The sequence below is a fragment of the Diabrotica virgifera genome, chromosome 5, assembly GCF_917563875.1.
Source record: "Diabrotica virgifera virgifera chromosome 5, PGI_DIABVI_V3a".
NCBI classification, from domain to species: Eukaryota; Metazoa; Arthropoda; class Insecta; order Coleoptera; family Chrysomelidae; genus Diabrotica; species Diabrotica virgifera.
Window position 1 is genome coordinate 107062319 of NC_065447.1, and position 24896 is coordinate 107087214.

A 24896-nucleotide genomic window follows, 5' to 3' on the forward strand; every position below is an offset into this window, starting at 1 on the left:
CTGAGATTGAAAACATATTGATATGTGATCTGGTTAATTAATTAGATTAGTATTAATACATTGATTAAATTAAGTAACATATAAGAATATTATCTCATATCAATAATAAAGATCACATCAATATATATATATATATATATATATATATATATATATATATATATATATATATATACATCCTTCGTACAAAGTCAGTCCATTAGACAAAACAGTTATCCCGAGCCATCGATTTCTGATAGAGTTAGAGGAGTATATCTTTCAAATTTAAACTTAGGTGATATGTGACGTAATGAATTATGAAATATATACTTGACATAGTTTGCAAATAAAAGATTTGTAGAAAAAAAATATATCACCTAAAAATTTCTAACAATCCTGAGCCGATAGCAGATTCATACAAACCCAGTCCATCTTTATACTCCAATAGGTATCCATACGGTAATTCCCGAGCCAGGCAGTGTTGCCGTAATATTAAAACGCGTAAAAAGTGCAGACTTTTAAATAATTTTACATTTGGCCGTTTTCGTCTACAAAATCAACTTCACAGTCTCGTCTACAAATTTCACGCCTAGAAATTTTAAATACAACGTACTTAGTTGAAATGGGAAGTAAAAGTTACGAGATTTAAATTAGAACTTGTTCGAGTTACGAGATTTAAATCATAAATTTACTTTTATATACGGGTCATTCCATTTCAAATCACTCAATTTTGGAGCAAAAAAAATTTTGGACCTCCGATTTGTCTGGAAATTGGTATATAGCTTCTGCGGGACGTAAAAATAAGATATTTAAGGTCAAAAAATCTTCTTATTTTTTTCTCAAAATGTTATTTTATGCGATTTTACAGTGATTTGATGTTAATTTATACAAATTTGCATTTTTTATCGTAAAGTATCAATGGAAAACATAATATTTTTGATATATTGATTTTCCATATCAATGGAAAACATTATATGGCATTATAACAAGTTACTTTGATTCAAAACAAGCTTTTGATCAAATTTTATAGCGTAGAAAACGTTAGAATACCGTTTTTTACATTTTTATCCATTCCCAAAATACATCATAATCGATTTGGCTGAAAATTTGCCAACAGATAGACAAAGCATGAAACTTTAGGTGATGAGAAGGATTTGAATTATATTACAATACCAAAAAAGGCACATGCAATATTATAGTCAAAAATATAGGCTTCTACTGTAAGTACAATTAACTCAAAAATATCGACCTCACGACAAAAATTGTTAAAAAGAAATTGTAATAATTGTAAATACGATTTATTTGGAACAATTTCAGGTCCTCCCATTTTTGTCGAAAAGTTAAAAATGGCGGAGATATTGAGCAAAACAGGTTCTCCTTTAAAATCAAGATGGCGGCTAACGTAACAGAAGAATTCATTCGTGATTTATTGACTCTCCTAAAGATCAGAAAAATAAAATTTTGGGCAGCTCGGCATTCAAGGTCAAATGCTATCCCGACTGGACTAATATATACTTTTGAATCTGATATTATTGCATGTAACTTTTTTGGTATTGTAATATAATTCAAATCCTTCTAACCACTTAAAGTCCTATCTTTTGATTATCCGTGGGCAAATTTTCAGCCAAATTGATGATGATGTATTTTGGAAATGGAGGAAAATGTAAAAACCGGTATTTTAACGTTTTTTACACTATAAAATTTGATCAAAAACTTGTTTTGATTCAAAATAACTTGATAATGCCATATAATGACATTTTTGAGTCCTTTCTATTAAAATATTATGTTTTTCATTGATACTTTACGACAGAAAATGCAAATTTGTTTAAATAAACACCAAATCACTGTAAAATCGCATAAAATAACATTTTGAGAAAAAAGAAGAAGATTTTTTGACCTTAAATATCTTATGTTTACGTCCCGCAGAAGCTATATACCAATTTTCAGACAAATCGGAGATCCAAAATTTTTGCCTGAGTGTACATTTTGACATGGAATGTACCATACTGATTTTGTGAAGCATACATCTATATTCGTTTAAATACATGGTTTTCTTACTTTTTGCAGGAAAAGTACGACTTTGCTCCCTACAATCAGGTCAGAAAAAGTATACTTTCGGTAAAGGTTGAGGGACAATTTTTTTTCATATATTATGTAAAGTTTGCTACCTACTAAATAAACTTAAAAAACACCCTGCTAGTTTTCACAATCATAAACTTGTCAGGATGATAAGTTTCACAATTAAAACTTCCCCTGTTCCAGTGTTCCCATACATCAAAGTTTGTCCGACTAAACACCGTTAAGCTATTAACAAAAATGTTCAGCATGTTATTAATCAACTTTTTTTTGGCACGCGGGATCCAGGCCTAAAAATTTATTTAAATATAAACAAATACAAGAAAGTCTAACATTGTGGATATTTAAACATCTCGGAAATTATGAAACGTAAGAATAACTGTTTCAATAAATTTTTGTGAATTGTAAATAAGATATGTACCTCCTACCTACAGTTATTTGCTTATTCACATTTTCACAATGGGATTTGTCGGACTGCATTCACTTAAAATTTTACAATAGGTATTATTACCCATGTTTACGATCCCGACTTAGCCATAAAAAATATCGGTACCTATCCTATGAATCACTTCCTTTAGTTTAGTCCTTTAATAATTTCATAGTTGGAATTATTATACATATTGTGATATTTTGTACCTAAATAGTTTGTTTTTACAATTGGAATAATAAACAAAAGATCAGCATTTCTTATGTTAAATAATGTTAGTATAAGAATACATAAAATACAACCATGAATATCTGAATAAGTCATTCAATAACTTCTAAAAAATTTAATATAATGTGACTAAATATAGTTTTGTCCAATAAATATCTCCCATTATCGTCAAAAGGTACTTTTAAATGTTTTAACTTTATTCTGCGATTTTGCTTCTTCTTCTTTAAGCGCCGTCTACCAATCGGTGCGGTGGTTTTGATATCATCATCATTCTCTTTACTCTATCTACCGCTGCGCTGAAGAGTTCTACAGAACTGCATTTAAACCAGTTCCTTAAAAATTCTTCAACCATGACACTTCCGTTCTTCCAATACTCATTCTGCCTCTTATCTTTTCCTGTAATATCAGTCTTAGCATTTCATATCGCTGTCTCTTCATTACGTGTCCCAGATATTATAAATTTCTTATTTATATTGTGTACATTATTTCGCATTATTTGCCAAATTCTCGCAATACTTCCGTGTTCGTTTTCTTCTGTGTCCATGCTATTCTAGGCATCCTTCTGTAACACCACATTTCAAATGACTGTAGCTTATTTATATGTTCTTGCTTTAATGTTCAACTTTTAAGTCCATATTGCTGTATCGAGAACACGTAGCATCTCAAAGCTCCTACTCTCAGTTCCAATCCAAGGTCTTTGTTGCAGAAAACTGTTTTCATTTTTACAAACGCACTTCTTGCTATTTCTATCCTGGTCCTTATTTCTGTTGTTTGTTGTTTTGTCATTATTCTATAAAATCCAGGTTCCTAGGTATTTGTATGTATCGACCATTTCTTCTTCTTCTAAAAGTGCCTATCTTCTGGAGATGTTGGCGACCACATTGACCCATCGTATTCTATTTACGGCAGCTCGAAATAGATCAGTTGACATTAGACCAGTCCACTTCCTAAGATTGGCCAGCCAGGATATACGTCTACGTCCAGGGCCTCTCCTGCCCTCAATCTTGCCTTGTAGAATCAACTGCAGCCGTCGGTATTTTTCATTACGCATAATGTGATCGAAGTAAGCCAATTTTCTGTTCTTTACGGTGTTAATTATTTCTTTGTCTTTTCCTAGCCTCTGGAGAATAGTTATATTAGTTGTGTGGTGTATATATGAGACCCTCAACATACGTCGGTAACACCACATTTAAAACGCCTCTAACCGTTTTATGGCATCTTCTGTCAGGCTCCAGCTTTCAACTCCGTATAGGAGGACACTAAAGACGTAACATCTAAGAATTCTTATGCGTATATTGATACTTAAAGACAAGTTGCAGATAACTTTCTTAAGACTGTTAAAAGAGCTTCTGGCTTTTTCAATACGAGTTTTTATTTCGTAGCTATGATCCCAAGTATCCTTAATGTTGCAGCCCAGGTAGCATATTTTCTGTACTCTCTCTAGGGGTGTATTGTTTACTGTAATTTGGGCGTTTATGTTGGTGTTTTTACTAATGATCATTATTTTTGTCTTCTTACAGTTTAATTTTAGGCCGTATTTGTTACATGCTTCTACAACATTATCCATGATCCTTTGGAGCCCCTGCGCACTATCTGCCAGCAATACTGTATCGTCTGCATATCTAATATTATTTATAAGTTGTCCATTTACTGCAATACCATCTTCTGATTCGTCCAAGGCCTCTCTAAAGATGTTTTCAGAGTGTATGTTAAATAATGTTGGTAACAGTATGCAACCCTGTCTGACTCCTTTTTCAACCGTGAAGATTTCGGACAGTTCATTTTCGAATCGAACTGTTGCTTTTTGTTGGAAATATAAGTTTGAAACGAGTCTTATATCCTTACCATCGAGTCCTGATGTTTTTAGGATATCGATTAGTTTTCCATGTGGGACTTTATCAAATGCCTTCTCGAAATCTATGAAACATGCATACACATCGCAATTGACATCCCTGGCTCTCTGTATTAGAACTTGCAAGCTGAAAAGTGCTTCCCTCGTTCCGAGTCCTGATCTGAATCCAAATTGAACTTCACTCAGCTGTTCTTCTAATTTGGTGTATATGCGCGAGTGAATGATACTAAGGAGTACTTTAAGTACAAGGCTCATCAAACTAATTAATCTATGTTCTTCACATTTTCTAGCGTTGGCTTTTTTGGGAAGTGGAATGAATATTGATAGTAGCCAGTCTTTTGGTAAGTAACCAGTCTCGTATATGTTGTTGAATAACTTCGTAAGAGCTGTAATTTGTTGTGCCTCTAATAGCTTTAAAATTTCACCATGCACCTCATCAGGTCCTGGTGATTTCCCATCTTTAATCCGCTTAATGGCCATAGTTACTTCTTCGTTTGTTATTTCTGGGCCGTAGGGATTGTCTATTTTATACGGACTTCGTGCAGCATCTTCGAAAAATTCTTGCATATATTCTTTCCACCTTCTTAATTTATCTTCAATTGTAGTCAAAATTTGACCTTCAACGTCTACGACTATGTATATTTGGGATATGCACCATTTCTATCGGTGCATATCCCAAATGAATGTTTGGTTGTATGTTTTCTTAGTTAGTATCATGTATTTTGTCTTTTTTGTAGTCATTTTTAGTCCATTTTCTTCACAGAAACTGTTTGTTTTGTTTAGTAGTAGTTGGAGTTGTTCAGCAGAGCTTGCTATGATAATTACAGTATCATCTGCATATCTTATGTTGTTAATAGATCTCCCGTTTGGTATTATTCCTTCACTATGAGAAAGTAATGCTTTTTCAAAAATGGCTTCACTATATACATTAAAGAGTAATGGAGACATAACACATCCCTGCTTAACTTCTCTCCTGATTTCAATTTCTGGACCGGGTTTGTATCTATTACAATTTATGCTCTTTGATTCCTGTAAAGGTTTGTTACTATTCGGAAGTCCCTTTGGTCTATGTTTTTTGTCTTTATAATTTGTACTAATTGTTCATGTCTTACTTTTTCAAATGCTTTCTCAAAATCAACGTAACAAACATGCACATCCACATTCATATCTATACATCTTTGAGCTAACACATTAAAAGCAAATAACACCTCTCTGATTCTAGTCATTATTAGATTATTTATTTTAGATTATTATTTTTAAAAAGACAGCCCTTTATCGAATGTTAATTTGGTTTTACCGATATTTTTGAAAGTAAAAGTAATATCTTGAGTTAAATATGGGTGAGCACAAAAAATACACCCTTGATAAAACTTGCTACTAAAGGTCTCTATATAATTTCTCGTTGGTAGGAACATAAAACTTGAAGCCTTCGAGATGTGGCTATACAGGCGAATCCTATGGATATCATGGACTGACAAAATAACCAACGAGACCGTATTACGAAGAGTGGGCAAAGAAAGAGAGTTGATGTATACCATTAAAAGGAGAAAGTTAGAATATCTCGGACACATAATGAGAAAGGGCACCAAATACAGATTACTGAAGGTAATCCTTCAAGATAAAGTATTCGGAAAGCGAGGAATTGGGAGAAGAAGAATATCATGGTTAAAGAACCTGAGGAAATGGTTCTCCACAACAACAACTAATCTATTTAAAGCATCAGTTAATAAAATAATTATAGCCAGAATGATCGCCAATATTCGAAACGAATAGGCACTAAAAGAAGAAGAAGGAACATAATCCATATAATTATCTACGTATAATTACATAATCGACATAATTATCCGCCAATGAGGACGCTGAAAAGAAGAATGTGGAGAAAATCGACAAATCTGAATTACTGGTTTTTACTCGTATTTTAATTTTGATGTACATTGTAATTTTGTTGTAAGGTTTGTAAATTGTTTATATTAATATTTTAGAAGATGGTGTGTTAATTAAGCATAACATAAGATTCTTAAGTTTAATCCATTTGCAACAACTCTCAATAAATATATTAGCTATTTTCGAGGTGAACATTTTTTACCCACCCTTGGGCATACATGGAACCTAAAAAATGTTGGGCGTTGAAGGGTTAGAGCAAATGCCGTATTGGAGAGTATTGTGTACAAAACGAGCACAGAAACACTCCTCGCATAATATTACACTATCTTCACATTACATATTATAACACAAGGGCTTCACACTATACTGGTTTTGGCCGATAGTAGAAAATACAACGATAGGTATCAAGGAAGACTTTATTAGACTGTAAAATACCGCAAAACAAATAGGCCTCCGAATAAATAAGAATAATACAAAATTTATGGCTATAATACGAACGGAACAGTGAGACAGAATATTAGAGTAAAACGTTACAATGGACCAGTACAACTTTAAAAGGGTTCATTAGTTTAAACATTTGGGAGCTACGATCAGCTCTATCAACATCATTACTCATAAACAGATATTAAAGACAAGATACAAAGTGCAAATCGTTGCTGGTTTGCGTTACAAAAAATAATAAAATCCAAAAATGTATCCGGCTGTACAAAATAAGAATCTACCGTTCGGGCCTATAATGACGTATGCCTGTGAAACATGGACAATGACAAAACAATACGAGAACTGCTTAAAAATCACAGAAAGAAGAATTCTTACAGGAATATATGGAGCAGTTAAAGATGACACCAGAGAACTGTACAAAGTGGGAACCTACCAGCACTTATATGACTAACCAGATATAGGTAAAATAATAAAGTCACAAAGATCGGTCGGACATGACAAGAGACGAGAGCATTGTATCGCCACATTGTCAACATTTTACAAGAATTAATTACTTTTCCAAACTATAATCTACGTTAAAATTAAGACAGCCAATTTGTCTGTAAAAAAGTGACAAAAAACAAAAGAAAATATACCTTATACGACATTATAAAACAAAATAAAAATATCTCAAAATATCTCTACATTAGTTTCTTAATTTTGTTCTCCTTAAAATTTGGAACTCAATTAAAGAATATTGTTCTTTCTACTATAATTTACAATAAATATACATTTTATGAAAATCTGTTATGTATTCCAAATAACCAGAATCCATTTAAACTTAAGAACGACAAATTTATCATTGTATTGTCACTCCCTCGGGTCGACCGTTTCAATAATATCCTTTTTTTACCTGAGGTGACACGAAACGATATACTGTATTGATAGTTACAACCAACGCTGTTGCCACTTCTGTTGGTTCGGAATTGCTAATTTTAAGACATATATACAAATAGATGCAACAGCGCTTGTATATAATTTTAGGCGGAATTAGTTGGAACTAACAAAACAATCCTTCGTACAATGTGGAGCCACTTGACTTCAGTTTTGCCTTGCACTTTTTGACTATATGTGGCTCAAATATAGGCATGTTGGTATCATTTACAGTAGATAATGCCATACTCTTTCATTTTCTTCCGCAATAGTCAATAAAATATGCAAATTGATGTAGAAAACTGCGAGAAACAATCCGGAGCCACGTATATGGTCTCACATTGTTTCACTGGTCTGACATTGTTCATTCATTTACCTATTACTGGACTGACTTTGTATGGAAGCGGAATATATATATATATACATATATATATATATATATATATATATATATATATATATATATATATATATATATATATATATATATATATATATATATATAAATCAAATGAAATAGAGAATGTGGAGAAATCCCCTTACGAATAATTCACACATCCACCATTTTGGGTTGGGAAAATTTTTTGAATAGAATTAAAAATCCAAACACTAGTTCTTAGAAATGTGTTTCGCCCTCTTCAACCTCTCTGGGCTCATCGGTAAGGATGAGAGGTTGAATATCCTTAGACACATTCCACTCAAAAACAACATTCGAGACCAAGACATAGCAGAAGCGTAGATCTACGCCAAATCTGAAAATGACAGTCTCAAGTTTTAATTCCCTAATTACTTGAAGTAAAACATATGTTTAAAACAAAAGATGAGAAGTTATTGGTTTAACGACCACTCGTACGGATATCAATCAAATGAAATAGAGAATGTGGAGAAATCCCCTTACGAATAATTCACACATCCACCATTTTGGGTTGGGAAAATTTTTTGAATAGAATTAAAAATCCAAACACTAGTTCTTAGAAATGTGTTTTTTTTTTTTTTTTTCAAAAAATTTTCCCAACCTAAAATGGTGGATGTGTGAATTATTCGTAAGGGGATTTCTCCACATTCTCTATTTCATTTGATTGATATCGTACGAGTGGTCGTTAAACCAATAACTTCTCATCTTTTGTTTTAAACATATGTTTTACTTCAAGTAATTAGGGAATTAAAACTTGAGACTGTCATTTTCAGATTTGGCGTAGATCTACGCTTCTGCTATGTCTTGGTCTCGAATGTTGTTTTTGAGTGGTAAGGATATTCAACCTCTCATCCTTACCGATGAGCCCAGAGAGGTTGAAGAGGGCGAAACACATTTCTAAGAACTAGTGTTTGGATTTTTAATTCTATTCAAAAAATTTTCCCAACCCAAAATGGTGGATGTGTGAATTATTCGTAAGGGGATTTCTCCACATTCTCTATTTCATTTGATTGATATCGTACGAGTGGTCGTTAAACCAATAACTTCTCATCTTTTATATATATTGTTATATTTCTATTTGATATAAAAATTAAAATTTGATAATTATAAACAAAATTCACTTTAATATAAAATATTTTTAATTTTCTCAACCTCGGGCATATAAATTTAGAACAACCTGTATACAACAAATTGTTATATTTAATTTTAAGAAGTGATTAGAATAAGCGTACGAAACTCGGAACAATGTGCTTAGATAAACAAAGTGAATGACGCGTACCATTATCGTTCTTCTCGGAAGGTCGATCATTAGCCTATGCTAAATAAAACTCAGTGAAATAGATGATAGTTCATTATCGTTTTTCGCGGAAGGTTTCGATCATTAGCCTATGCTAAATAAGACTCATTTGAAAGAGAGAATAGGTCATTAAAATTTGTAAATAGTTAGAAAGTATTTTAGAATGGGAATTAAATATTTTCTTTGGAAATCCATTAAGCATATTTAGAAAGTTTAAAAATTGGTTTTGAGGAATATTACGAATGAGAGTTGGTGGTGGAAGATTGATTTGTGAATCTGGAAGGGATATTTAGAAAGTAGGGGAATGGATGAGAAAGTGAGATCAGAATGTTTTGAGCTGTCGAGAAGTGAAGTCGAGTAGTAGACGGTAGTGTACGGAGAGTGAGAAAGCCGGTGTAGTTCCGTGAGTGTGGAGTATCTATCGTGGAACGAGAAGTAGGCCAGGTCGAGAGTAAAAGAACCTCCTTGAGCCAAGAGTGTCCCGGTAGCTGATAGCAGTTTCGAGAAAGGTAGAACACAGCATCACGACAGACGCAGGAACGAGAGCTATTCGAGCTAGTTTTTCAAAGGAGAACATTACTGGAAGCCAGGACGAGGTTTGATCGCAGCCAAGGATAGCAGGAAACGGGTCTTGTGTGAGGACATTTTCAGTTCACCAGGAAAAGGTCAGTCTCATTTGTTTGGACATGAATGTATGGGTTTTTCGTATTAAATTCCACATAAAAAATTGAATAACATAAGCAATAATATCAGAAAAGCTTCATCAAACTTAAATAGAGTTGTTCCTAATAACTCCTAATAGTTAAATGTTAATAAAAACTTTCAATTGAAAACCAAAAGGAAATAAGATTCCCATTTGTAAATGTTATGTTTAAGAATAATAAGAAATAGCAAATATTAAGCATTGATTGCCTTTTAAATAAAATAAAAAATATTTTAATTATAATTGTAACCCATATGTGTATTTTTTTTTTACTCTTTTCTTTTCTATCCCGATTAGGAACCATTAAGAAATATTTAGAAGCCACGGAAGTAAGTAATTAATTTATAATTCGCCCTGAGATTGAAAACATATTGATATGTGATCTGGTTAATTAATTAGATTAGTATTAATACATTGATTAAATTAAGTGACATATAAGAATATTATCTCATATCAATAATCAAGATCACATCAATTTATATATATATATATATATATATATATATATATATATATATATATATATATATTAATTTATTATGTGTATGTATATATAAATTGTATAGAAGTATTAAATTTAAAATAAATATAAAACCTATTTTACGATGGGGAAAAAAGATTAATTTCGCGACCATCATAGCGACCGTCATATCTGTCCGGCGAAATAAATTTTGTAGGTACAATATATATTTTATGTGTATGTATATATAAATTGTGTAGAAGTATTAAAATTTAAAATAAATGTGAAACCTATTTTTGGATGGTGAAAAAGGATTTATTTCGCGACCGTCATCTCTTCGGAGAAATAAATTTTGTACGTGTATTTATTATCTGTATGTATACATAAATTGTGTAGAAGTATTTAAATTTAAAATAAATATAAAATCTATTTTAGAATGGGGAAGAAGGATTGATTTCGCGATTGTCATCGCGACATCGCTTCGACGAAATAAATTTTGTACGTATATTATCATAATATACGTATAATAATAGTAATATTATCTATTTTCTGATTGAACTCACGAAATGTAAATTGCTTGTTGAAGTGAAAACTTCTTTAGGGACATTGTGCGATTTTTGGATAGGGGAAAAAGCATTGAATTCGCGACCGTCATTGCGACCGTCATCACTTATGCTATATATATTATTTGTATGTATATGTAAATTGTATAGAAGTATTTAAATTTAAAATAAATGTAAAACCTATTTTAGGATGGGGAAAAAGATTTATTTCGCGACCGTCATAGCGACCGTCCTCTCTTCGCCGAAATAAATTTTGTACTTTTCTATATTACGTGTACCTATACATAAATTGTATAGAAGTATTTAAATTTAAAATAAATGTAAAACCTATTTTTCGATAGAGAAAAAGGATTTATTTCGCGACCGTCATCGCGACCGTCATCTCTTCGGCGAAATAAATATTTTGTACGTATATGTATTGAAGTTAAAACTTCTTTAGAGACGTTGTGCACTTTTTGGATGGGGAAAAAGTATTAAATTAGCGACCGTCATCGTTTCAACGAAATAACTTTTTGAAGTGAAAATTTCTTTAGGGACGTTGTGCACTTTTTAGATAGGGAAAAAGTATTGAATTAGCGAACGTCATGGCGACCGTCATCGCTTCGGCGAAATAAATTTTTAAAGTAAAAACTTCTTTTGGGGACGTTGTGCACTTTTTAGATGGGGAAGAAGTATTGAATTAGCGACCGTCATCGCTTCGGCGAAATAAATTTTTGAAGTGAAAACTTATTTAGGGACGTTGTGCACTTTTTGGATGGGGAAAAATTATTAAATTTGAATGGGGAGAAAGTAATAAATAAGCGACCGTCATCGCTTCGACGAAATAAACATTTGCAGTGAAAACTTCTTTAGGGACGTTGTGCTCTTTTTGGATGGAAAAAAGTATTAATTATCGACCGTCATCGCGACCGTCATCGCTTCGATGAAATAAATTTGTAAAGTGAAAACTTCTTGAGGGACGTTGTGCACTTTTTGGATGGGGAAAAATATTAAATTAGAGACTGTCATCGCTTCGACGAAATAAATATTTGAAGTGAAACTTCTTTAGGGACGTTGTGCACTCTTTCGATGGAAAAAGTATTAAATTAGCGATCGTCGTCGTTTCGATGACATCAATTTTTGAAGTGGAAACTTCTTGAGGGACGTTGTGCACTTTTTGGATGGAGAAAAATATTAAATTAGCGACCTTTATCGCTTCGACGAAATAAATGTTTGAAGTCAAAAATTTCTTTAGGGACGTTATGCACTTTTTGGATGGGGATAAATGATTAAATTAGGGACCGTCATCGCTTCGACGAAATAAATATTTGAAGTGAAACTTCTTTAGGGACGTTGTGCACATTTTGGATGGGGGAAAAGTATTGAATTAGGGACTGTCATCCATCGCTTCGACGAAATAAATATTTGAAGTGAAACTTCTTTAGGGACGTTGTGCACTTTTTCGATGGAAAAAGTATTAAATTAGCGACCGTTATCGCTTCGATGAAATCAATTTTAGAAGTGGAAAGTTCTTGAGGGACGTTGTGCACTTTTTGGATGGGGAAAATATTATATTAGCGAACCTTCATAGCTTCGACGAAATAAATTTTTGAAATGAAAACTTCTTGAGGGACGTTGTGCACTTTTTGGTTAAGAAAAAATTATTAAATTAGCGACCGTCATCGCTTCGACGAAATAAATTTTTTAAGTAAAAACTTTTTTAGGGACGTTGTGCACTTTTTTATGGAGGAAAGTATTGAATTAGGGCCGTAATCGCTTCGACGAAATAAATATTTAAAATGAAACTTATTTAGGGACGTTGTGCACTTTTTCGATGTAAAAAAGTAATAAATTAGCAACTATTATCGCTTCGACGAAATAAATATTTGAAGTGAAAACTTCTTGGGGGACGTTGTGCACTTTTTGGATGGGGAAAATTATTAAATTAGCGACCGTTATCGCTTCGACGAAATAAATTTTTGAACTGAAAATTTCTTTATGGTCATCACTTCGCTGAAATAAATTTTGTACATATATAAATTATGTGTATGTATACATAAATAGCACAGGGCATACGCATCGCGTATATCGTATATGATATAGGTACAGCACTTCTTTTAGGATGGGGTAAAAGCATTGAGCTCGTAATTTATATACTATAAGAAGTTTTCACTTCTGTCGGCACTCCCACGAGTGCCTTCAATTTTTTTTTGTGAAATTTTTACAGTATATAGATCTAAATTTCTGAAGACAACGGTAGCTGTTTCAAATTTTCAGTCTTATTCTGATAAAGGTTATGAATTTTTTAAAGTACAAGGTGCAGATTCGTGAATGCAAGTTTAATCGTCAAAGTCGTGAAAGTTTAATCGCAAAAGTTGAGTGACGCGATTTGAAATTTATCTTATTAATCACGTTTATGTTAAAACATAGAGTAGGTACAAAAAAGTTTTCTGGAAAGTTTTAGATGCAAATGTTTAAAAAACATGCACTACTCAGCCAATCTGACAGAATTAAAAGAAGAAATCGAAAAGCTGGGGCACTCAGTAGTAAATATGTGGAACATTAAAAATTACAAAACCAAGCAACCTTTATCAATGTTCTTCATTGACTTAAAATCAGCAGAAAATAATAAAACAATTTACGACGTTGAACACTTGCTAAACTACAAAATTAAATTCGAACCACCATACACAAGGAGGGAAATCCCACAGTGCAGTAGATGTCAAAGATATGCGCATACAAAAAAATACTGTCAACATAGGCCCAGATGTGTAAAATGCACCGGAGATCATGCTACTGAACACTGTACAAGAAAAGAAAGATCTGACGATGTTCAGTGCATTCTTTGCAAAGGAAACCACCCGGAAAATTATAAAGGATGTACTATATATAAGGAACTGCAGAAAAAAACATATCCAACCCTACGACAAAAACAACCTACAACCCCACTAACGAGTAATATTGGAAGAACCATCAATCCAGGCATTAGCTACTCACAAGCAGTAACAAACCAACTACCTCAAGCAAGCACATCTCAGAATACTTTACAAGCACCAAATTTAACACACCCTACTCCTGCTAATGACCTGTCTGAACTAAAATCAATGTTTAAAGGATTTGCGAAACAACTATCTACACTGCTAAACCTCCTAACGATAGTCGTCAATAATTTAACAAAATGAATAAGTTATTAAAAATTGCACTTTGGAACGCCAACGGGCTTGCCAAACATTGTCTTGAGGTAAAAACTTTCATCATTAGTCATGAAATTGATATAACGTTAATATCAGAAACTCACTTCACAAGTAGAAGCTACTTTAAAATACCTAACTACACAACTTACAATACTAGACACCCAGATGGTACAGCCCATGGTGGAACTGCTATTATAATCAAAAACAATATTAAACACTACGAGACTAATGCTTTTAAAAAAGACTACTTGCAGGCTACTAACATAGTTATTGAAGATTGGCATGGTTCACTAACAATCTCTGCAGTCTATTGCCCACCAATACACAAGATAAAAAAGAACAATTTGAAGAGTTTTTTAAAACATTGGGTAACAGATTCCTGGCTGGAGGAGATTACAACTCCAAACATACACATTGGGGATCAAGATGAATCACCCCAAAAGGACGACATCTTCTAGCGGCTATGAATAGTAACAACTACTCATATATTTCCAATGGTGAACCTACTTATTGGCCAACCGACATGAACAAAATACCAAATCTACTTGACTTCTGCGTAACAAAAGGAATTGCAAAAAGATCACAAAGAATTGAATCTTGCTTTGACCTTTCCTCGGATCACTCGCCTGTATTGATCACGATCAGTACTGAACTTGTTGAGATACAGCTACCACCGAAACTAGACAACAAATATACGGATTGGGAAAGGTTTCGGCGGGTGATTGAGGACAGCCTAAACCTAAACATACCTTTAAAAACAAACTATGAAATAGATGAAGCCATACAAAACTTTAGCGTAATTATACAGGAAGCAATCTGGCAAACAACACCCCTAAAAAACACGACGCTCATGAAACAAGAGCTACCAAGCATAATCAGACAAAAAATCATAGAAAAACGAAATTTAAGAAAAACATGGCAAAGAACGCACGCGCCTCAGGACAAAACCAGACTCAACCAGGCTACACTTCAACTCAAAACTCTCCTAAATAACTACAAAAACGATGGGATTAAAGAATATCTTAGCAATCTATCAGCAGCAGAAAGTACAGACTATTCTCTATGGAAGGCTACGAAAAGTTTAAACGACCTCAATGAACCAACCCTCCTATTCGCGCAGAAAACGGCGAATGGGCCAAAAGCCATAAACAAAAATCAGAAGTGTTTGCAAAACATCTCACAGACGTCTTTCAACCTTTCCCTGCCGAGAATAATCAAAACTTTGAAGCATCCATCCAACAATTTTTAGAATTTCCATACCAGTTAGAACTTCCACCGGAAAAGTTTAAGGTAAATGAAGTGATAAAAATAATACAAAATCTTAAATCGAAAAAGTCCCCAGGCTTCGATCTTATAACCAGTAAAATGATTAAACAACTACCCAGGAAAAGAATTGTGTACCTCACTCAATTATTCAATGCAGTATTAAGAACTGCATATTTCCCTCTCCTCTGGAAAGTCGCAAAAATTATACTAATTCCCAAACCAGGTAAGCCTCTGGAAGATGTCAAATCATATCGACCCATAAGCTTACTGCCGATAGTGTCAAAGATTCTACAAAAACTGATACTCTCAAGAATTCAACCACTCCTCTCAGACCGAGAACTAATCCCTACACACCAGTTTGGATTCAGATCCCAACACGCAACAATAGAACAGGTTCATCGGATATGCAGAACTGTTAATCGAGCATTGGAAGACAACATGTACTGCACTGCCGCCTTTTTAGACATCTCGCAAGCATTCGATAAAGTCTGGCACACAGGCCTTCTATACAAATTTAAAAAAATGCTTCCTCTCACTCACTTCCTAATTTTAAAATCCTACCTCCATAACCGTTACTTTTTTGTACAACATAGAGATGAGCGCACGTCTCTATTTCCAGTTGGATCCGGAGTTCCACAGAGCAGTGTTCTGGGGCCAGTGTTATACCTATTGCGGACTTACCAACAAACTTTCAAACCACGACAGCTACATATGCAGATGACACAGCAGTGACGTCAGTACATCAGGACCCACGGATAGCTTGTCAACTTCTGCAAACCAGCATCAACAAAATGCAAACTTGGCTAAAACGGTGGCGTTTTCAAACAAATGAAACAAAGTCGGTTCATATTACCTTCACAAACTGTAAAGGTCACTGTCCGCCTGTATATATCAACAACCACCAACTAAAACAGCAAGCAACTGTCAAATACCTTGGAATGCACCTAGACCAAAGATTAAACTGGAGAACACACATTTTTATGAAGCGTAAACAACTTGGTCTCAAATTACACAATCTTTACTGGGTGATTGGTCACAAATCATCACTTTCGATGAAAAATAAAGTACTTGTCTACAAAGCAATTTTGAAGCCAATATGGAGTTACGGGATCCAACTTTGGGGTACTGCATCAAACTCTAATATCGAAATCTTGGAGAGGTTCCAGTCGAAGCTTCTTCGAATAATCACAAATGCCCCATGGTATGTTGCAAATAATATTATTGGACGCGATCTAGAAATTGCAACAGTAAAAGAAGAAATTACTAACTTCGCACAGAAATACGAAGACAGACTGACACAACATCCAAATGTACTAGCCAGAAACCTGATGAGACAACCAGTCAGACGAAGACTTAGACGAAATACACCTAGTGATTTACCATCGCGATTTTAGTTATATGTATGTGTCGTAATTCCCAGAGACAAACAATTTTATATCTATGTAAAATATTTGTAAAGAAAATGATTACTGAATCATTTTCTCCAGGTCACCTACACATTTACTCATTGTAACTTGTTTTACAGATTGTAAATAAATTGGGAGGTTAAATAAAAAAAAAATGTTTTATAGAAAAAAAATTGTGCTACTTTTAATATAGACGTTATACATCCCCAAAATAACTTTTCGAGATACTGACCATGGGCATTAAACGTAATATTTTATAAAATATCAATTCCAAAGCCTACCTAGACTTGTAAACACTGCAATTTTTCATTAGGCGTACATAATTTACCACGTTCAGCATACATTTAACAGATTTTTTGTTGACTGCGATTAATTCTTCTTTTCTGTTTTCTTGCACTGTCAATCTCCAATGCTCAGAGAAAAAGTATTCGATGTTTTTGAACAATATGTTGGTTACTGATCTATGGCCATATAATACTAATAAATTCACTAAAAGTGGTAATAGATGTTCAGAAAATTCTACCTGAAATAAAAAAAAAATGTGAATTCATTAATGAAAATTTTCTCAGTATTTACCGTAAATTATAAATTAAAGTTTTTTCCGCAGCACAATGATTTTTAGCACAGCATTAGTGACAAGCAAAGTCATTTAACGTTTATGCAACAGCAAGTTACAAAAAAAACCTAAGGGAACTTTTACTTTCTAAATTTTCAAAAAATCGATTTTTATTTTTTTACGTAAAAACATTCTTAGTATCATAGAAATACTTTCCTAAAATTGTATTAAAAAATTCTAAATAGAAATGAAGTTATAATTGTATTTATAAGGGTGCCTACCCGAGCTAAAACTCTTTTGTGTACAACACGGCGCGCGACACCTCACATGTGCACCTGCAACTCGACAGTTGCTTTCTAAAACTTATAAGGGAGAACGTGCTTTATATTATTGAAATTTATCTCAAATTATTGTTTTGAACATCGGAAAACTACCTGGATCTGGTGGTCATTTAAGACCACCAAATTCAAAGGTGTTCAGTTTATTGCATTAAATAATTTTGAATTACCCAGTTCCTCAGTAAAAAATTAAAATCGAATGATGCATTGCAACCTCCGACAGACAGCTCCAAAAAACCTCCGCCAATATTTATTCAAAATGTCGAATACATACAACCGTTACGTGAACTGCTTGACGAAAAAATACCAAATCAATATACCCTTAAATGCTTTAGGGATAACCAAATTAAACTTCAAGTTGATTCACCTGACAACTATTCAGATATTGTTAAAAGTTTAACAGAAAAAAAATACAATTTCACACATATCAGATTAAACAGGACCGTGGATTTCGGGTAGTTATCCGCAATATTCACCCCACAACAAAAGTTAATGATATTAAAAGGGCACTCGAAGAACTAGGACATTCGGTGAAAAATATTTCCAATATAAAACGAAAATAGGATAAAAAGGAACTACCACTATTTCACGTAGAATTGGTTGCAAATGCAAATAATAAAGACATTTATAAAATCAATAAACTGCTTAACACAATTATTGAAGTTGAACCACCACATCCCAAAAGATAAATTCCTCAATGCCACAGGTGTCAACATTTTGGACACACTCATAAATATTGCAACAGAATCCCTCGATGCGTGAAATGTGCAGCCAATCACTTGTCATCCGAATGTCCAAAACAAAAGCGAATTACAGATGTCAAGTGCACAAATTGTCAAGAGAATCATCCTGCCAATTATAGAGGCTGTTTAGTTTATAAAGAGATCAAAAGAAAACAATTTCCAAACCTGAGGGAGAAAACACAACCTAATCATCCAACTTCGTCTAGTTTCTCAAATACTCGTCGCCCATCTGTTACATATGCAAACGCTGTGGAAGGACGAAATCAAACCACCACCGCATTTGTCCCAAACACGAGCACTACACAGGAAAAAGTGAACAAAACAGAAACAAGTAACAATTTAGAACTAATGGTCCAAAAACTTATGGAGAGAATGGATAAAATGTTCGACCTTCTCATAACTATGCTCTCAAAACTTAATGTTTAATAGGGTGGTGCGAAAAAAGTCAAGTTGATAATTCGTTGTCGCTATAGTGAGGAAAAGTTGCGATTGGTAATTGCATGAAAAACAAAAAACACATTATTCAAATCGGACTTTATCTTCCGATCCCGCAACGGACCTAAAGATTATGAAAAAAAAAAATGAAATTTTACCTTTTTTCCAAAAATTTTTTATATATCCTTCGTGTACGTTTTATTTATCGCTATAGTAAAATTTATTTACAGTTTGCATGGTTGAATAATAAAAAAATAGTTTTATGCATTTAACGAATATATTCCTATCCCGCAAGGTCAATCAAAATCTATAAAAAATTGAAATTTTTGATGATTTTGATACATTAAAAAAATTTAGTTATCTCAGTTTTCTGTTACATTGTAAAGCTCTTTGCTTGGTTAGACATTGTATGACAATATTTAAACAACCCAGAACTCAAAACGAGGGGGCGGTTGCAATTTTCTAGCTCCACACGCACCCTTCTCTCCAACCATCCAATTAGTGTGTGTTTTTTCCATTATTTACATAATATGTACATTTCTTTTTCATCTGTTTGTGTCCAGCTCTTAAACGCCAACTTTGTATTGTGATTTCTTGGTAAACCTGGCAGCATGGACCTTGATTTATGTGTTATCCTAATGAATCCATCTCTTGATTGGGGCCCACATACATTAACATTAGATGATGCTTCCGTTACCAATTTTACGCACCGCTCGTCAGCCTGCGTGTGGCAGGGATAGTTTTCTATATTCCAGTCTGGCATGTCGCCCGATGTAATGCAAGAAGTTATATCTTCATTCGAAACTCTTCGAGGAAGTGGTGGAGAAGATAGTTTTGCAACAATCCAGTTCATTATTTTAGTTTAGTCCTGTGCTTCACAATTTCAAGTAGTAGGGAGAAAGGAAACACATTAGAGAGCTAGGGCTAAGGAGAGTGTTAAAAGCCGGATAGATTAAAGCTAAGGGCAAAAGTATTAGAAATTTCATCCCTCCTACTTTAAATTTTCAAGTACAGGACTACACTGAAATAATAGACTGGAATGTTACAAAACCATCTTCTCCACCAGTTCTTCTAAGAGTTTCAAATGAAGATATAAGTCCCTGCATTACATCAGGCGACATGCCAGACAGTAATGTCGTAATGTACAAAACTATCCCTCACGCAAGCTATCGGTGCGTAAAGTTGGTCACGGAAGCATCGAGTAATGTCTAATGTATGTGGGCCCCAATAAAGAGACGGATTCATCGGGGCAACACTTAAATCAAGGTCCATGCTGCCAGATTTTACCACCAAATCACAATACAAAGTTGGCGTTTAAAAGCTAGACACAAACCGATGAAAAAGAAATGTACATATGTAAATAATGTAAAAACACACATTCATTGGTGGGTTGGAGAGAAGGGTGTGAGTGGAGCTAGAAGTGCAATCACCTCCTCGTTGTGAGTTCTGTGTTGTTTAAATATTTTCATACAATATCTAAACAAGCGAAGAGCTTCACAATGTAACAGAAAAATGAGATAACTAAATGCTTTTTAATTTATCAAAATCATCAAAAATTTCAAATTTTTAAAGATTTTGATTGACCTTGCCGGATCGGAAGATATTCGTTAAATGCGTAAAACTATTTTTTTATCACTCAACCATGTAAACTGTAAATAAATTTTACTATAGCGATAAATCAAACGTACATGGAGAATAAATAAAAAAATTTGAAAAAAAGGTAAAATTTCATTTTTTTTTCATAATCTTTAGGCCTGTTGCGGGATCGGAAGATAAAGTCCGATTTGAATAATTGTTTTTTTGTTTTTCTTGTAATTACCAATCGCAACTTTTCCGCACTATAGCGACACGGAATTATCAACTTGACTTTTTTCGCACCACCCTAATGTTTAACCCTAAAATTAAAATTGGATACTGGAATGCAAACGGTCTCACAAACCATAGTGAGTAGATTAAGGCATTTATAAAATTAAATAATCTTGATATCATGATGGTCTCTGAAGCTCATATGACAAACAGGAGCTACTTTAGTATGCCAGACTTCTGCACCTATATCACTCCACATCCAATGGGAAAAGGTCATGGTGGAACTGCGTTAATCATTAGAAGTAATATAAAACATCACGAAATAAATAAAGTATGTGAAATAAACATTCAAGCAACCTCGATATCCGTAGAACTTAGCAAGGGACATATAACGATGTCAGTTGCGTATTGTCCCCCAGGTAAAATAATTAAAGAGGAACATTTCTCTAGGTATTTCAATGGGCTTGGTCATCATTTCATTGTAGCCGGTGATTTTAATGCAAAACATACGAGTTGGGGTTCAAGATTGATAACAACACGCGGAAGAGAACTTCGACAATAATTTGACTCCAATTTCTACTGGACAACCAACCTACTGGCCTACGGATAGAAATAAAATTCCTGATCTCATCGACTTTGCTATCGTAAAAGGAATTAGTAGTGATTTTTTAAATATTAAACCATCCTTTGACCTTTCCTCGGACCATTCTCCCATATTTATTGATGTGATGCAACATGTATGCAATACAAATAAACACCCCTCCCTTTCAAATCATAAAACAAATTGGGGTTTGTTCAGACTTAACATTCAAAATGCAATTAATTTAAATCTTCCTCTTAAAACAAATGAAAATATTGAGGAAGCAGTCCATCACCTTAAAACAATCATTCAACAGGCAGCTTGGAGAGCAACTCCAGATCTAAATCAGAGGAATAACTATGCACCATATCCATACCATATAAAAATCCTAATCAACGAAAAGAGAAAACTAAGAAAACAGTGGCAAACTTCCAGATCTCCTGGGGACAAAACTCAACTGAATAGGGCAACTCGCATGCTTAAAAGAGAACTACACAAATACAAAGATCAAGGCATAAATGAATTTCTTGAAGGTCTCGCTGCGACGGATGACACGAATTACTCTATTTGGAAACTCTCAAAAAAACGTAAACATCAGATCAAGCATGATGGACCCATTAGAAAGGAAGATGGTGATTGGGCCAAGGCGGATGACGATAAAGCCCAAGCTTTCGCTAATCATCTCAGGCAAGTTTTTCAACCTCATCCCAGAATTGTCCCTACGGAAGAAGAAGAATTCATTCACAAGAGCTTAGAGGGACCCTACCAGATGTCACCTCCTATTGAAAATATCAAAATAAATGAAATTAGAGATTTAGTTAAAAATCTTAATATCAAAAAAGCTCCAGGGTATGATTTAATATCGGAAAAAATCTGCAAAAACTTACCTGAAGAAGGACTTCGGTTGGTTATGTACATATTCAACGCTATAATAAAGTTAGGCTATTTTCGGTTTCAATGGAAAATGGCACAAATTATTCTATTCTTGTTCTCATGATCATTTTTCAGTGCGTCACAGTTTTTCGATTTCTCTCTAATGCATTAAGTTTGATGAGACGGAAAAAGCGGTAGCTCCGTGATTAAACACAAAAATAATGCAGCATTACAATGGTTATATACATAAGATGTCTATTCCTAACCTACGTTTGATTCGTTGATATTTAGTCTCGCTGCGACGGATGACACGAATTACTCTATTTGGAAACTCTCAAAAAAACGTAAACATCAGATCAAGCATGATGGACCCATTAGAAAGGAAGATGGTGATTGGGCCAAGGCGGATGACGATAAAGCCCAAGCTTTCGCTAATCATCTCAGGCAAGTTTTTCAACCTCATCCCAGAATTGTCCCTACGGAAGAAGAAGAATTCATTCACAAGAGCTTAGAGGGACCCTACCAGATGTCACCTCCTATTGAAAATATCAAAATAAATGAAATTAGAGATTTAGTTAAAAATCTTAATATCAAAAAAGCTCCAGGGTATGATTTAATATCGGAAAAAATCTGCAAAAACTTACCTGAAGAAGGACTTCGGTTGGTTATGTACATATTCAACGCTATAATAAAGTTAGGCTATTTTCGGTTTCAATGGAAAATGGCACAAATTATTCTATTCTTGTTCTCATGATCATTTTTCAGTGCGTCACAGTTTTTCGATTTCTCTCTAATGCATTAAGTTTGATGAGACGGAAAAAGCGGTAGCTCCGTGATTAAACACAAAAATAATGCAGCATTACAATGGTTATATACATAAGATGTCTATTCCTAACCTACGTTTGATTCGTTGATATTTAGAATGCGCGTTTTTTCTAGCCAATCAAATACACGTATTACGAACATTTGACGAAAACTTCATCCATTTTGGCCAATTTTTAGAAGTGTCAAAGAGTCAAGTGACGGTTATTATTCAGGTCAGTATTTTGTGTACCTATCATTTTGAAATTTCGAATTTGACTTCCCTTGTGTTTCACAACGTTTTTGTGCATTATTTTGTGTTTTGGTTTAGAATTTAGTTCGTTAAAAGTTAGTTTTGTATTTTGGTTTAGAATTTAATTCGTTAGAAGTTAGTTTATACTCCAGGTTATTATGCAAGAAAAATATCCATAGTAAGGAGACGTAACTCATGGCTGAAGAACCTTAGGAACTGGTTTGGATGTAATAACAATGAATTATTTAGAGCCGCGGTTTCAGAGATAAAGATCGCTCTGATGATTACCAACTTTTGAAGCGGAGACAGCACCTAGAGAAGAAGATAAAAATACAGTTTATGGATAGTTTTGTGTCATTTTTGAATGTTTCCATATTTATAAATTTAATTAACAATATTGTTTACTTTTTAATTTTATTCCCCTTTATAAAAAATACCTACATGTTAACATATTGTGTAAAAATAAAATCTACTAAATTACTAATTAGTTTAATTCCACAAGCTTTTCACCTATGGCGAAGTACGATTCTGGCATCTGTCAGATTCGTCAATAATTACATGAAATAAGTCTCGACACACCCAATACAGTATATGACGTCATAATTAATGACGCACTGAAAAATGATCATGAGAACAAGAATAATACCGAAACCAAATAAAGATCCGCACGAACTACCATCTTATCGTCCAATCAGTTTGCTTCCCATTATGTCTAAGATATTTGAAAGGTTACTCCTCCAAAGAATGAATCCTATAATCCAGAGACAAAAGTTGATACCGGAGTACCAGTTTGGATTCAGGCAACAACATGGAACAATTGAACAGGTACTTAGGGTTGCCAAGTTAGCAAGAGATGCAATTGAAAAGAAAGAATACTGCACTGCAGCCTTTTTGGATGTCTCACAAGCATTTGATAAGGTATGGCATGATGGGCTGCTATCTAAAATAAAAACTCATTTTCCCCATCCTCTCTATACACTTCTGAGATCCTATCTTACCAATCGATACTTCCAGGTTAGACATAATGAAGCAGTATCAAACATAACTCCAATTCTATCAGAAGTACCCCAGGGCAGTATATTGGGACCAACTTTATACTTACTCTACACAGCAGATATTCACACAACAGCAAACAGCACAATTGCTACATACGCAGATGATACTGTTATAATGGCCTCTAGCTCGGTTCCAGTTACAGCGTGCCAAAATTTACAACATCATTTAAATGGTTTAGAGAAATGGTTAAAACTGTGGCGAGTTAAAGTAAATGGCAGCAAATCTGAACATATAACATTCACTTTAAGCAGGGAAAGTGTACCATCTGTGCATATAAATATAATAAATAATACCATCATACCCACAAGAAATGATGTTAAATACTTAGGAATACATTTTGACAGCCGACTAAATTGGGGAAAGCACATCTGGA

General features: G+C 33.8%; 1 protein-coding gene across 3 annotated transcripts in view; it reads right to left on the reverse strand.

Moving 5' to 3' along the window:
• Positions 1 to 24896, reverse strand: part of LOC126885081 (serine-protein kinase ATM-like) — a 624001-nt gene that overhangs the window by 392248 nt on the left and 206857 nt on the right. For all 3 annotated transcript variants that reach the window (XR_007698275.1, XR_007698276.1, XM_050651504.1), the window contains exon 20: positions 17364 to 17605. Coding sequence is in view for 1 of the 3 variants with exons in the window: in XM_050651504.1 (XP_050507461.1) it covers positions 17364 to 17605 (242 nt within the window). In the remaining 2 variants the exon portion in view is untranslated. The remainder of the gene's footprint in view (positions 1 to 17363; positions 17606 to 24896) is intronic.